This window comes from Triticum aestivum, chromosome 3B, assembly GCF_018294505.1.
Source record: "Triticum aestivum cultivar Chinese Spring chromosome 3B, IWGSC CS RefSeq v2.1, whole genome shotgun sequence".
Classification (NCBI taxonomy): Eukaryota; Viridiplantae; Streptophyta; class Magnoliopsida; order Poales; family Poaceae; genus Triticum; species Triticum aestivum.
In genome coordinates, this window is record NC_057801.1 from 847,757,076 (window position 1) to 847,770,117 (window position 13,042).

The following is a 13,042-nucleotide window of genomic DNA, read 5'->3' on the forward strand; positions in this document are numbered from 1 at the left end:
TTTAAATTAGATCTGGTAGATGCAGGATGAACTCCTACCACGTGATCGCATACGAGCAACTCAAGAGGAATTGACAGGATTCTTTCTTGACCACGTCATACCTAAAGACGGAGAATACCATATGGAATTGTAAATGGATCTTAGGTAGATGATGTTAGCGCTTGTAAGAGATGTTATATTGTATATATGTAGTAGCGTCGGATAGATATACGAAAACTTGTTATTCGACCAAGAACGGAGAAAGAGAGGTCACTTCTCTCTATATATGTTCATCACGATGTTGTGTAATTAATGGTTCCTTCATTTGCTTAGTAGTTAGCGTCGAGTTCTTTCTATATGTAGTAGCTACCGTCGACCAAGCACGGAGAAAGAGAGGTCACTTCTCTCTATATGTAGTAGCTAGCTAACATAATATGAAACCCCTAAACCCTCCAAAACCCCTAAACCACCCCCCCCCCCTTCAAAAAAAATAACCCAACGCATGCGAGCTGCTGACGCGTGGCTTCCTTTTAGTCCCGGTCAGTGTTACCAACCGGGACTAAAGGTCCTCCTGCCTGGGCGCCCCACAGCGGCCATGTGAAGTTGCTTTAGTCCCGGTTCATAAGTCATCCGGGACTAAAAGTAATGGGCATTAGTCCCGATCGTTTTGTCCCGGTTGCAGAACTGGGACTAGTGCCATGTTTTCTACTAGTGAAGGTTGTTAGCCAGTGAGTAGTTGGTAGCCACATAACTGTTAATTGAATTGAAATGATCCACTATTTAATTAAAGGTTTAATTTGATCAGACATATTTACAAGAAATATAATATCATTAAATGGATACGATCTTGAAGATATAACCAGGGTGTACAAATTAAGGGCAATAATATAGTAAGATCTTTCTAATCTTCTTTCAATAAACCAAGAGTAAATATTCTCTAGCTACAAGTCTATATATAAAGATAACACTATGTATACTTCTCGACGTCCAAACATAAACGAGAAGAAGATTTGTGTTAAATCCTATGGAGGGGAAAACCATTCTTCTATGCCTTATGGTGCTTTTTCTGCTAGGAAATTCCACTCATGCTGGTACGAACTGGATCTCCCTATGTTTTCTTTCTCCTGTCAACTGGGGGCGAGAATAACCTTGTCGGTTGAAACTAAATTTTCTATGGAACTTTGTCTATTTGAACTCATTTTAATGATGTGTATTCTTGTCCATAGGTAATTGCGAGGTGCATATTGCTTATGGCAGCGCTGCATGCATAGAATTATCTTGCCATATAGCATGCCAGAATTCCTGGGGACGTCACGCTAAGTCATCTTACTGTGTGGCCGTCAGTGTTACCCAACAGAATTGTAACTGCCTTGTATGTGACTAGAGTTGCACCCTGCTATCACGTCAAACAATGAAAAATGTTGGGATCCAGTAATAAAATCTTCCTGTAACATTCATGTGAGAATCTATATTGATCACAAATTTTGGATGTACTTATGATTTGATTTCATTTTGCCGTGTGTAATCTTTTATCTGGTCTTTTTTTTTTTTGCACAGCCTCGTGATCATAAGTTTAGACATAACAATATAAAACTTGATCGAACCAAGTTTACTCTACCTGAACTCCTAGCCATGGAGCTCCAAGAAAACGAGGTTTATTTTTATAAATCATGAACATTTCTTAAAAAATCTCGAATTTTCTTTAAAATCGCGAACCATTTTGGAAAGAGAAAGAGTTTTTAAAATTTCTTCAAAATTTTCAAATCACTACGAAAATTGAAAATGTGAATTTTTTGAGTTTCTTGATTATTTTTTAAAACAGAAACATTTTAAAATTTCTGAAAATTATCAGAAAATAAAGAAAATTAGAAAATCTTATCATTTTTTGTAAACAAGAATGCTCTTTAAAAACATGAAAACATTTTGAATATGAGAAAAAATGAATTTTTTTTAAATAGGAACATTTGTTGGAGACCCGAACATTTTGCTTAATTCCTTGAACGTTTTCTTAAAATGTGAAAACCTTTTGTTCTGAACAAACTTTGGAAACCTGATTTTTTTAAACAAAATTGAACATTTGCTGGAATTGTGAACGAATTTAGAAATTTCAATCATTTTAGAAAATAAAGAATTTTCTAAAACCCTGAAGAATCTTTTGAAAAAGATTTTTGTGAAATCTAAAACAATTATTTAATATTTGATTTTTATGTGAATTGATAAATATTTGAAAAAAATAAAAATATAGAAAAGGAAGAAAAAAATAAACCAAAAACAAATAAATATATAACATATTCTAGGATTTCCAAAGTTGTTCCCGCGTGCCTTTAATGGGCCAGCACAACCCGGCACTCTCTGCATGCGATCGGACGTACATGTATCACTTCAAGAAATACACAACATTCTTGGATCCTACCCCTGCGATGTACATCACCTGATGGGCCAGCCAACTCAGGTGATGATACCTTCCTATCGTGAGGTTCTAATCGGCGCCTTCAGCGCCAATTTTCCTTTTTGTTAGCACAGTACTATTGAAATCGCTCACATATACTAGCATGTACTCACCCTATGAAGGGACGACCCGCTGGTGCTCGCCTAGAGCGAGACGGCCTACCATCTCGCTGGATAGGAGAAATAGCTCTCGCGGCCTATAAGTTTCTCACATGCCAACCCACTTGTGCGGCCTGGGATCTAACTGGGCCAGGTCCCACTTTCTACCCCTCATCATATTCGCAAGACAAAAAAATTTGATTAGAAATCGTTGGCAGAGAGAACAAAATGCAACATACTCTTTTTGTGGACATGTGGTGCATAAATATTATTTAAGCACATCCATACAACAATAACGTTTTCTCTCTAGTTATAAGCTAAAACAATACACTTGCTCGGTGTATTGTGTCATAAAGAGGTTCACGAATTTACAAAAATGTTCATGGGTTTCGACCAAATGTTTGTGCATTTTTAGAAAAAATGTTCTTGAATTCAAAAAATCTTCATGATTTTGAGAAGGTTTATAACTTGTAAAACTGCAGACAAATTCTAAAAATTTCAACATTTAAAAAGTTGTTCATGAAAAACTATTCACGAATTTGAAAGAATGTTCTCAGATTCGAAAATTGTTCAAGATTTTGATTAAATGTTCAGGATTACAAATTATGAGTTCCACGAAAAAAATAAACTACTGGATGAATAAGGTTTGGATATGGTGAACATATTTGAAATCAACGTTCATTTTGTTATATTTGATGAACGTTTTTTCTAATAGTTTGAAGAAAATTATTATATTTTATGGACATTTTTTTAATAGTTTGAAGAAAATTATTGTATTTGATAAAAAATTAATTAGATGAAAAAATATGTCCATGATTTTAAACAAATCTTCACAAATGAACAATGGGAAAGGGAACAAAAAAAAGAAAAAAGGAATGAGGGAAATTAATTAATTAATTAATTAAAATAATAAAATCAAACGAAAATGAAAATGAAAATGCAATAAAATAAATAGAAAATAACCAAATGAAACAAAAAACTGTCTGTGTAGGTTCTATAAACCTTCCTAAAACCGGAAGAGTGATCTGCACTACTTGGGCTGGCCCAAATCTGCTCGTTTGGTCAACACCTGTCGACCAGCGCGTTTGGCCCAAATTCACACCCTCAAAGCGCCGCCCGACTTGTGCAGTGCCCACATAACGTGCTCGTGACTTCTAGTTTTAGGAAGGCTCCGTTTTCTTCCTTTTTAGTTTTTTTTCTTTTTTCCCTTTATGTGTTTTTCTTTTTATTACCTTATTTATTTTATATTCTTGGTTATTTTGAAAATTTCTTACATTTTTATAGTTCAAGAATAATTTTTCAAATTTGTGAAAATATTTTAGATTTGCAAAAAAAATCTGAACTTGTGAATTGTTTTACAAATCCATGAATAGTTTCTGAAGTCCAAGAACTGTTTTTGAGATTCCATTAAATTTTAAATTTATGAGTACTTTTTATTTCATGAACATTTTTCAATTTGACAAAAAAAATTCAAATTCACAAATATATTTAAATTACTTAAAACAATTCATGAATATTTCTAAAAGTTTGTGAACACTTTTTTGAGGATTGAAAAACACTTTTAATTCCTAGAGATTTTTTAATTTTAGATAACTTTTTTAATAGAAACCGTCTGAAGTAAATAACATGACCAAAAACCGATAAAACATCCAATGCATAGTACGCTGACAAGTCATGGGAGCGTTTACCGGGCTAGCCTACAATCGTTGGCGCTGGTGAGGGGTTAGTGTTCCGTCGCCTCCCACCACAAAGCATGTGGACTAGGAGCAATCTATCTGGCGCCATCCTACAACCCACCTGTGCGGCCCGGGTTCAAACTCGGCAGGCCCCCCTCTTTACCTCTCGTCATGCGTGCATGACAAACTAAATGCAAAGAAATAATTTTTCGAGAAGATAAAATGCAAAATACTTTCTTGCAGAAGCATATGCATACAACAATGCCGTTCTCTATAGTTCTAAGTTAAAAGTTGAAACACAAACACTTGCTCGGCATATAGGTATGAACCCTAGCAGCTGCACTGGGCAAAGAGTTTACCGAGTTTTCTAGGCACTTGGCAAAGAAGACAATTCCAGTAGTGTGAAAGATGAAGAATGAACGCTGCAATTCAAAACAAAGCTGCTGACTCCCCCCATTTACTTCATTTTATTAAACCAACATGACAAATACAAGGTGAAACTTCAAAAAATTCTTGCAAACTGATCGCGACATCTTAATTTACTGGCCTGGAATAAACATCAAGTATGAAATTAAGCTGCTACTCCCTCCGTTTCTAAATATAAACCCTTTTTTGTGAATTTCAATTTTCAATACAGACTATATACGTCCTATTTTAGGATGTGGATTCACTTATTTTGCTCCGCATGTAGTCTATATTGGAATCTCTAGCTCCTGCTACCTCCAGCGCCATTTGGAAGCACAAACATACAAACAAATGGTTCGGTTAATTGTAACAGAAAGAAGAACGGAAACAGAGTTCACAGTTCATACACATGCTACTAGTCGATTCTCTGCTAATTTAATCATGGGCACTCGATATGAAACCTTCTCATGCGGGAGGCACTTGATATTTAACCAACGCCAAATTCACATTGCAGTGCCAAAGAAACTAAACCGGAGAAAAGAGCTACTCAACACTTGGCGGACCAAGCCCTTGATCCACGTGACTGAAAAGAAGGGAAAAAGGCTACTCAACACTTGGCGAAATCCAAAGGATTAAGAACATGCAGGCTTCCCATCTTCCTCTCCCTGAAAAATTGTATCTTCCTATTCGTATGTTTTGTTGATTTCAATGCCGGGATGGTTGGGATGGTCTTCAGCTGCGGCCCTCAGAAGCGCAACTGCTTCGTCCACCACCTCATCGCTGGCTTCCTTACACAAAAGGTTCACATACATACACAGCCTCGAGGGAAGGGAGGTGCCCCATGCTTAAATTATAATCGGCACGGCCGATCCACATAGCTGGGAAGTCGAAGCAAAGTTCTTTAAGCCTTGGCGCCGCTCCTTGCGGAAATATAGATGGCGCAGACACAATTCCCACAAAGTAGCACTCTGTTGCACATGGAAATGCATTGGTGACAACAGACATTATTTCCACCACATGATTCTCTCCTGAGAAGTTGCCCTCAACACGTAGATCGAGATAACGAAGGGCACGCAACATCCCAAGAAGTTGAGTGTCCTCTGATCGCACTTCACTCACTGTTATTGCTAGATAGGACAGGAGCGGAAGCGATGATGAAGGATTAATCCATGCCGACAGTGTCTGCAATGAGCAACCGATAATCCGTAATCTATGGATTTCTGGAGAGGGAACCCAGCCTTCGCGCATGAGATCAACGCATCCACCTTTGACATAATTCTGTAGAACTTCCAACTTGTGCAGATTACTTAAGGATTTTGCCAAAGTTCTACCACATTTCCATACCATAGTAATAACGGCTAATGGTATTCCACCACATTTCTTCAAGATGTGTTTAGATACTTCCATCAAGTCATGAGGACATCCTTTATCGGAAGAAAATACTCTTTCATAGAAGAGCCTTCTTGAGACATCATCAGAAAGAGGTTTCATCCTATAAATATCACCAGCAGAAGAGCAACATGCTTCAGAGACACTGAAGATGCGGGTTGTCGTGATTACTCGACTTCCAAGACTATTCTTGGAGAAAGCGCACTTGATAAATTGCCACGCATTTTCATTCCATATGTCATCAATTACGATGAGGTACCTGTACAAATATATTATGTGAGTTAGTTCAGAACCCAATAAAGGAAGATATATGTAAGGTTTTTTTTATATGTAGAGACTATGGATTATATATTTATATGTACAGTAAATGGACCATAGTAAACTCAAGGAATTATATGAACATTGTAAATCTTTAACTCATCAACAATACCCTTTTAGAATGTAATTGCACCAATACTTCATGGCCATTATTTTACTAAACAAAATGACTATCGATCTATAGCATGAAAACATAAGCATACCTTTTGTCATTAAGAAATTCAATGAGTTCGTCGATGAGATGCTTTTCTTCTCGTGACGTATTATGTATGTTTGAATGCATTTTCTTGTCGAGCTCAAAAAGGATATTCTTCAAGATTTTTTTCATGTTGGGATTCCGAGAAACCGAAACAAAAGCACTACACTCAAATTGCACTTTGATCTTGTCATACACTGTTTTAGCAAGGGTTGTCTTGCCTAACCCACCAAATCCAACAACAGAGACTGTCTTCAACGGATTCTTCGACCAATCATCACCTTGAAGTAACTTGTTGATCAACTCGTCTCGTGGTTCTTCAATGCCGGCAAGCTCTCTCACATCTGTGTACAGAGCTATGGTGCGAGGATCAATGCTAGCACCAATGCGGGTGTTCAGTGTCTCGAGCTCGTACCTTTGGCGCAGCTCAGCCGACTGCTTAGCCCGAGTAACTGCTTCTTCTAGAGCATCGTAGATTCGATGAAGATCTATGCCCTTCTTGAATAACTTGCATGTCTTCTTAAGAAACTTCTTCACTCTATTCTTTGGGCTGGCAGATAAATCACCCACACACACAATGAAGACATCGACGATGTCTTCCATTTGGTAGGCCAGGTCCCTTACCATTCCTGCCCAGATCTTGACCTCCTCATCGAGCTCCTCGGGCGGCACTTTCGCCACCTTGCCAAGGGCAGCCTGCATCAGCAACATCTCCTTGCTAAGAGACTCGACGCCTTTCCTCACACGCTTCTCAAGGGCGAACTCGCCTGCGAGCAGGTCCCCCAGCTTCGAGAGGAGAGGGCGGATGGAAAGCATGGCGAACTCCATGGTTGGACCTCTCGCAGTATGTTTATTCCTTTGGTTTGTTGTTCTAGAGGAGACGTCACTACTAGGAAAAGGCGTGATAGTGGCGTACCAGTTTTGCCTACTAATGGCGCACTACTGGTGCGCCACTAGCATCACGCCATTAGAATTAAATTCTAATGGCGCACCACTGGTGCGCCATTAGTATCTGGTGTTCTAATGGCGCACCACGTAGTGCGCCATTAGTATAGCCCACAGTGCGCCATTAGAATGCCTCCCAGGGGGCCATATGTACCCATATGCTTTGGCTTACTAATGGCGCACCAGTGGGTGATGCGCCATTAGTGTGATTATCACAGTGCGCCATTAGTGTCTTGTGTGGTGCGCCACTAGTATGACTATATGGGATTTTTTTTTCTTTTCTGATATTTTCACAGGTTACAAAATATATTATTGGACAGAATTTAGACAACACCACACAGCAACAACAGATTCATCGAATACAATAGAAGATTAGTCTCCGAATACAATTCATCATATTAGTCTCCGAATTCAAAAGACCGAACAAAGATAGAACATTACAAGTCTCGAGACCGCGAGTAGCGAGTTTGTCTTCACATTACAAGTCGATATCGATCATCTAAACTACCATCACATAGAAGAGAGTTACGGTCATCACGATGAGCATCATCGTGATGAAACTGGTCTTCATCCGGTTCCTCCAACGCTCCCTCCTCTCTCCCGCTAGATAGCGGGCGTATCTAGATTCCGCCTCCGCCCTAGTGGTGTACCCTTTGTAACTGTTACCGCTGAAATGGTGAACCTATCTCCGACACTCCTCCCAGTCGTCGTAGACTCCGGGAACCTTATCCTTGTACACGACATACGACGGCATCTCTATGCACAAGCCGAACAACAGACAATACATAAGCAATATATAAGTATGCAACAAAAGGATCGAAAGAGAAAAGTAAGACATTAATAGCACGATTCATGGTCCTACTAATACATAGCATCGATTACATCTAAGTTGAACGACTGTCCAAACCAAAGAGACATACAAGTTCATTAAAGTTTAATTACAACATGAGCCAATCAATGTTTCAGAACTACACATAGCATCACTACTTTCGACTCGACTCATGGGACCAGAGCGTGGATGAAGCCGCCGTCTGTCGTGATGGTCATGAAATCGCGGGCGTTGTTAGCCTGCATTTGTAGCGTTGTGTCTATCTCACTGTTGGACGGTTGATATCTGAGGTAGAACTGCACCGAGGTACGAAGGACATCTTGATGGATAATTTTCGCAAACTCCGACTGGATGCGAAAGAATTCTTGTCTGATGTCCGCGTCCTGGATTGCCGACAAGCTCGCGGCCCAATCTTTAAGATTATCTGGTAGCAGAAGGTGATGATGGTCCCGTACGATCGCCCGCATGTGATGGAAAGCGTAGTAGGCATCCTTCTGACCGCCAGGCGGCTGCTTGACGCGGGAGAACTTTGTATTGTGGGCGAACACGTGCGCGCCGTACCGCCTACGAACTGGCTTGGTGAAGGTGCCTCCAGATTTGGCGTAGCCGGGGAGAACATCATCAAGAACTTTCTTGATATTTGTGTAGTCTATCTTGGAGTCACGGTCCGGGTCGAAATACGTGACCATGGAATATTTCGGGCTTAAGAGGATGAGTGTGCAATGTGTGTCACTGCACAAAACACGGAATGTTAGAAAAAAAAGAACGATCGAATTCTAAGAAATCATATGTTACGGGGCGGTTAGGAGATGACTTACTCGGGAAAGTAAGGCACGAGGAAGTTATCCTTATCTGGGTTTGCCAGAATGGCGCCTTTGAGGTAAGAACTCGCGACATGCCGGTCCCCAGCGCTGCATAAGTTCTTGGCACGCATGTAGAAGGGGTCGACTATCACGATATCCGGGGTCTTGTCTCTAATGATCCGCATCTCCATACTCAGCGAAAACAGCCGAACGAAGGTGTAGTGCAGCGGATGAAGGTTAAACATAGCGAAGATGTCATCAAACCGCAGGACGATCGTACCCCCGATGGCGCCATCCACAAAGCCCTTGCCCTCTGGCACCTTGGCCACGAAAACCGGGTATGCCACATCATTCTCTCTGAGACGCCGCTTCTCCAAAGAAAGAACACTGTCATGCAGACTCCGCATAGCACTAGTAGCAGCATTGAGCATATTTGTCGGTAGCATCGCCCTACCCGCCACATGCACCCTCCTCGAGATATCCTTAGGTGAAGGTGGCCCGTCCTGAGCATGGATCGTACTCGGTGCCGGCTGGCTCGCACCCTTGTTACTCTTTCTTTTTCGTCCCTTCTTCTTCTGTTGTAATGGGACCGAGTTCTGCTCACAGACCGCCTTCTTGAGTGTGTTGGGGCTGATAATATTTGGCACCTCGGCTATCTGAGGCTCGGTGAAGTCGGCAGCTAGAGGCGTCTCCTGAGAACGGAACGCCAGACGACGCCTGTTGCAATTGGGTTTCTCCACCATACCAGCTAGACCGCGGTCGTCTTTTGTAGGGTTGGGTTCTTGAGAAAGAGGCCCGCAGAATTCGTCATCATACCCATGTTCGGCAAAGTACTTATCGGCGTTGCTAAATGTACGGCCGTCGTCGTTGTCGTCGTCATCCAGATCCTGTGCCATATGCATGTTCGGATCCTGTGCCATAGGGATGTCCGGCATGTCCGGTAGCGTTGCGGCGGTCTTGCCTTGGCTTGGCGCCGGCACGACTGGCGGTGTTGTCTTTGGGGTGGTGTCCCCCGCCCCCAAACGAATCTGGCTCTTCGGCCAAAGCAGGGGCCAGCTTAGGCAGGCGCTGAGGGTCATCAGATCATCTTCCTCGGCCCCGGTGGGTCGAATCGGAGGTAACAACTTGTCGCAGCCTGGCAGCACCCGAACCAGTTGAACCCTATACACGGTGGGTGGCATCGGTTTACCGTGGAACACGGGGTTGCCCGGTTGAGCGATTTTTCCCTTGGCGACATCGACCAACTCGTCGTTCACGAAGTGTAGGAGAGTGCACGGAACGTCGGCGGCGCCCTGCGAAAACATGTAGGGCATCAGGGATGCCCAGTCAAAGGCAAAAGGAGATGAAGTCCTTGGCCGAGAGGCTTAATTAGTTACCATGATGATGGTGTCGAGCTCGGCTAATGTCGAGGCACCGCCAACGGCGGGCGTGCAACTGACGGAGGGGCCGCTTGCTGCTGAGGTGCCGGCTGGCGTACACCCGGGTGCATTAAGCTCCAATGCCGGCCGTGCCGGCGTCGGAGACACCAATACTGCCGCCGCCGGAGACACCAATGGCGCCGCCTATGCGTTGTGCGAGTTGCTGGCCGTGAAGCTGGGAATCGGGGGCGGCCCCTGTTGGCCACCCGCAATCCACGTTGTCAGCCCATGAATCAAGGTAGGCATAATGCCGGTGAGCGTCGATCCCAGTTGTTGTTGCACTTGCTCTTGGACAATCTTCGGAATCCGCGCCACTTGTGCCTTGAGTTCTTGAACCTCGTGTGACTGGCTTTCCGAGCTGGTCTTTTTCTCCTTTCGCCCACCAGCGGTATAGTATGACGACCATTTTGTGGACAAGCCTTTGCCGGCCACACGACCAGCTGACGACGGCTTACTGAGCTTATCCTTGTTTTTCATTACGTTCAACGCCCTATTTAGAGTGCTGTCCCAAGCAGGGGTGCTCTGAGACGACCCCGCGCTACTGCTTTCAGTCTCCTTCGCCAGAACAAGCTCAAGTGCCTTGGTCTTTGGATCCGTGGTAAGCTCCTTTGTTATCGGGTCCTCCTTGTACCGGGCCCTGACATAGTTCCTGGTCTGCTTGTCGCTGCTGTATTTCTCGAAGCGGGGCGGTAGGCCTTGCTCGGCACGCTCCGCGTCCTCCTTGTCCCATATAGGCTCACTACAAGAAATATGTCAACTTGTGACCTTGACTATTGGTCACTGAAAGGTCATTGTTTTTCATTTGCGACTTTTTTGACCAAAAACAGAAGGTCAAAAGCTGAGGGTCGTTAACTGACTATAGCGACCTTCTCTGTGAGATGGTCATGGACGTTTACGACCAAAATATTCCTACTGTGGCGTTTTGGTCACTAGCAACCTCCCCAGGCCACGTAGGCATCCAGCGTGGCAAGCTGATGTGGCACAAGATTCAGCCCGGTCCAATTAGGTGTTTTACATGGGCCGAGCCCAACAATTCTAGATTTTTTCCAAGTCAATTCTTGTGGGCTACATGGGCCAAGCACAATATTTCAGCGTCTATATTTTTGTGCCTTGGCCTTCTTACAATCATTTATTTTCTATTTTCAATCATTATATTTTAGCGCTGGTCCCACTAGTCATAATGCCATACATCGGTCCCACATGTCAGAAATTTCAAAAATGCTCAGATTTTATTCACAAGTGGTTCCCACTGGTCAAGTTTCCATTTCACATCTTTTCAACATACATAATCACTATTTCAAACATACACTAGTCTTTTACAATCTGTTACAATATTACAAATGTGCATCTTAAATTGTTCTCACTCATCAGATTGTTCATCAAGTAACATTACGTCTACTACAATCTGTAGATAGTCTATTACAACCCCAATATGCCTACTGTTACAATATTACATTATTTACAGTCTATTACAGTCAAACATAGAGACAACTCTTTGCTGAGTAGGGCTATATAGCTTCGAACTTCAGATTCCATAGACCTGGAGCTCCTGTAAAAGAGTGAACACATAGACTACCAGCATTAGATTATTAGATTATTCCTGGACTATCAAAAAATTATATATTGAAAGAGATCTTATAGAAATGTAGATTTACGGGCCAAATATATGATAAAGCAACAGATTCAGCCAACTTTAAAGACCTAGATGTTTGTGATGCATCTTCACAGAACCACAAGAACACTAGATATAGTATAATATGATTCCAGGAGACCACAAGAGCATCAATCAGCAGCAGGTATATAGCTAGCAAACTATCTACTAGACATCATCGACACTTGAACCATAACATGCATGTCCAGCACCGAAACAAAAAATGGGACCATAACATGCATGTCCAGCAAGGAAACAAAAAATGGGACAAGTACTAATGCTGTATAACATGTACAGGAAGGCCATCCAATGGTTTCAACCACATCCTAATAAACCAGCGACACTCTAATACTACTAATTACCAGCAGCGAATAAAATAGCCGAATGAGGCAACAACACTTGATCATCGACACAACAGTCAGCAAGGACTCAACCACGGCACAAAAAGCATCAAAATCCTAACTAACCCATGAAACAGAGCATGGTTGTAGCATAGCAAAGGTAGGAGCTCACAATGGTGGTTTGTGTAGCCGATGTCGAACAGCCTCCGTTCGTCGCTTGCGAGCACCATGCACCTTGGTGCCTTGCATACGGCCTCCTTCGAGTCTGCGAGGGAAAGAACGAGGTGAAGGTTAGTCGCATCAAGGATGCTGCTGTTCTGGGTCAAGCTAAGTCAACGGCATAAGAGATTTTAGTCAACAAAAATTAACATGTGAACATCTGGCACAATAGTAGTATAGATTGTAGTAGTAAGCATGCAAGGAAACAAAACATGGGACAGATATTGATAGCAACAAAACAACCAGGATATGACAATAGCAGTAGTATAGATTGTAGTGACAGAAGCACAAGCATGCAAACATGCATGTCATCCCAACCTAAAACT

General features: G+C 42.3%; 1 protein-coding gene across 1 annotated transcript; it reads right to left on the bottom strand.

Annotated features, from left to right (window-relative positions):
• Positions 1-5,396: 5,396 nt before the first annotated feature.
• Positions 5,397-7,338, bottom strand: LOC123067086 (disease resistance protein RGA5). The gene is made up of 2 exons (XM_044490030.1): positions 6,518-7,338; positions 5,397-6,255 (listed from the first exon to the last, which is right to left on the bottom strand). The coding sequence occupies exons 1-2, from the start codon at positions 7,336-7,338 to the stop codon at positions 5,397-5,399; spliced, it is 1,680 nt and encodes a 559-aa protein (XP_044345965.1).
• Positions 7,339-13,042: the final 5,704 nt, after the last annotated feature.

Excerpts from the sequence above, each read along its gene's own strand:
- LOC123067086 (XM_044490030.1), bottom strand. The coding sequence starts at position 7,338 with ATGGAGTTCGCCATGCTTTCCATCCGCCCTCTCCTCTCGAAGCTGGGG. Across the intron at positions 6,256-6,517 it reads GAATTTCTTAATGACAAAAG|GTACCTCATCGTAATTGATG; the intron begins GTATGCTTATGT and ends ATATTTGTACAG.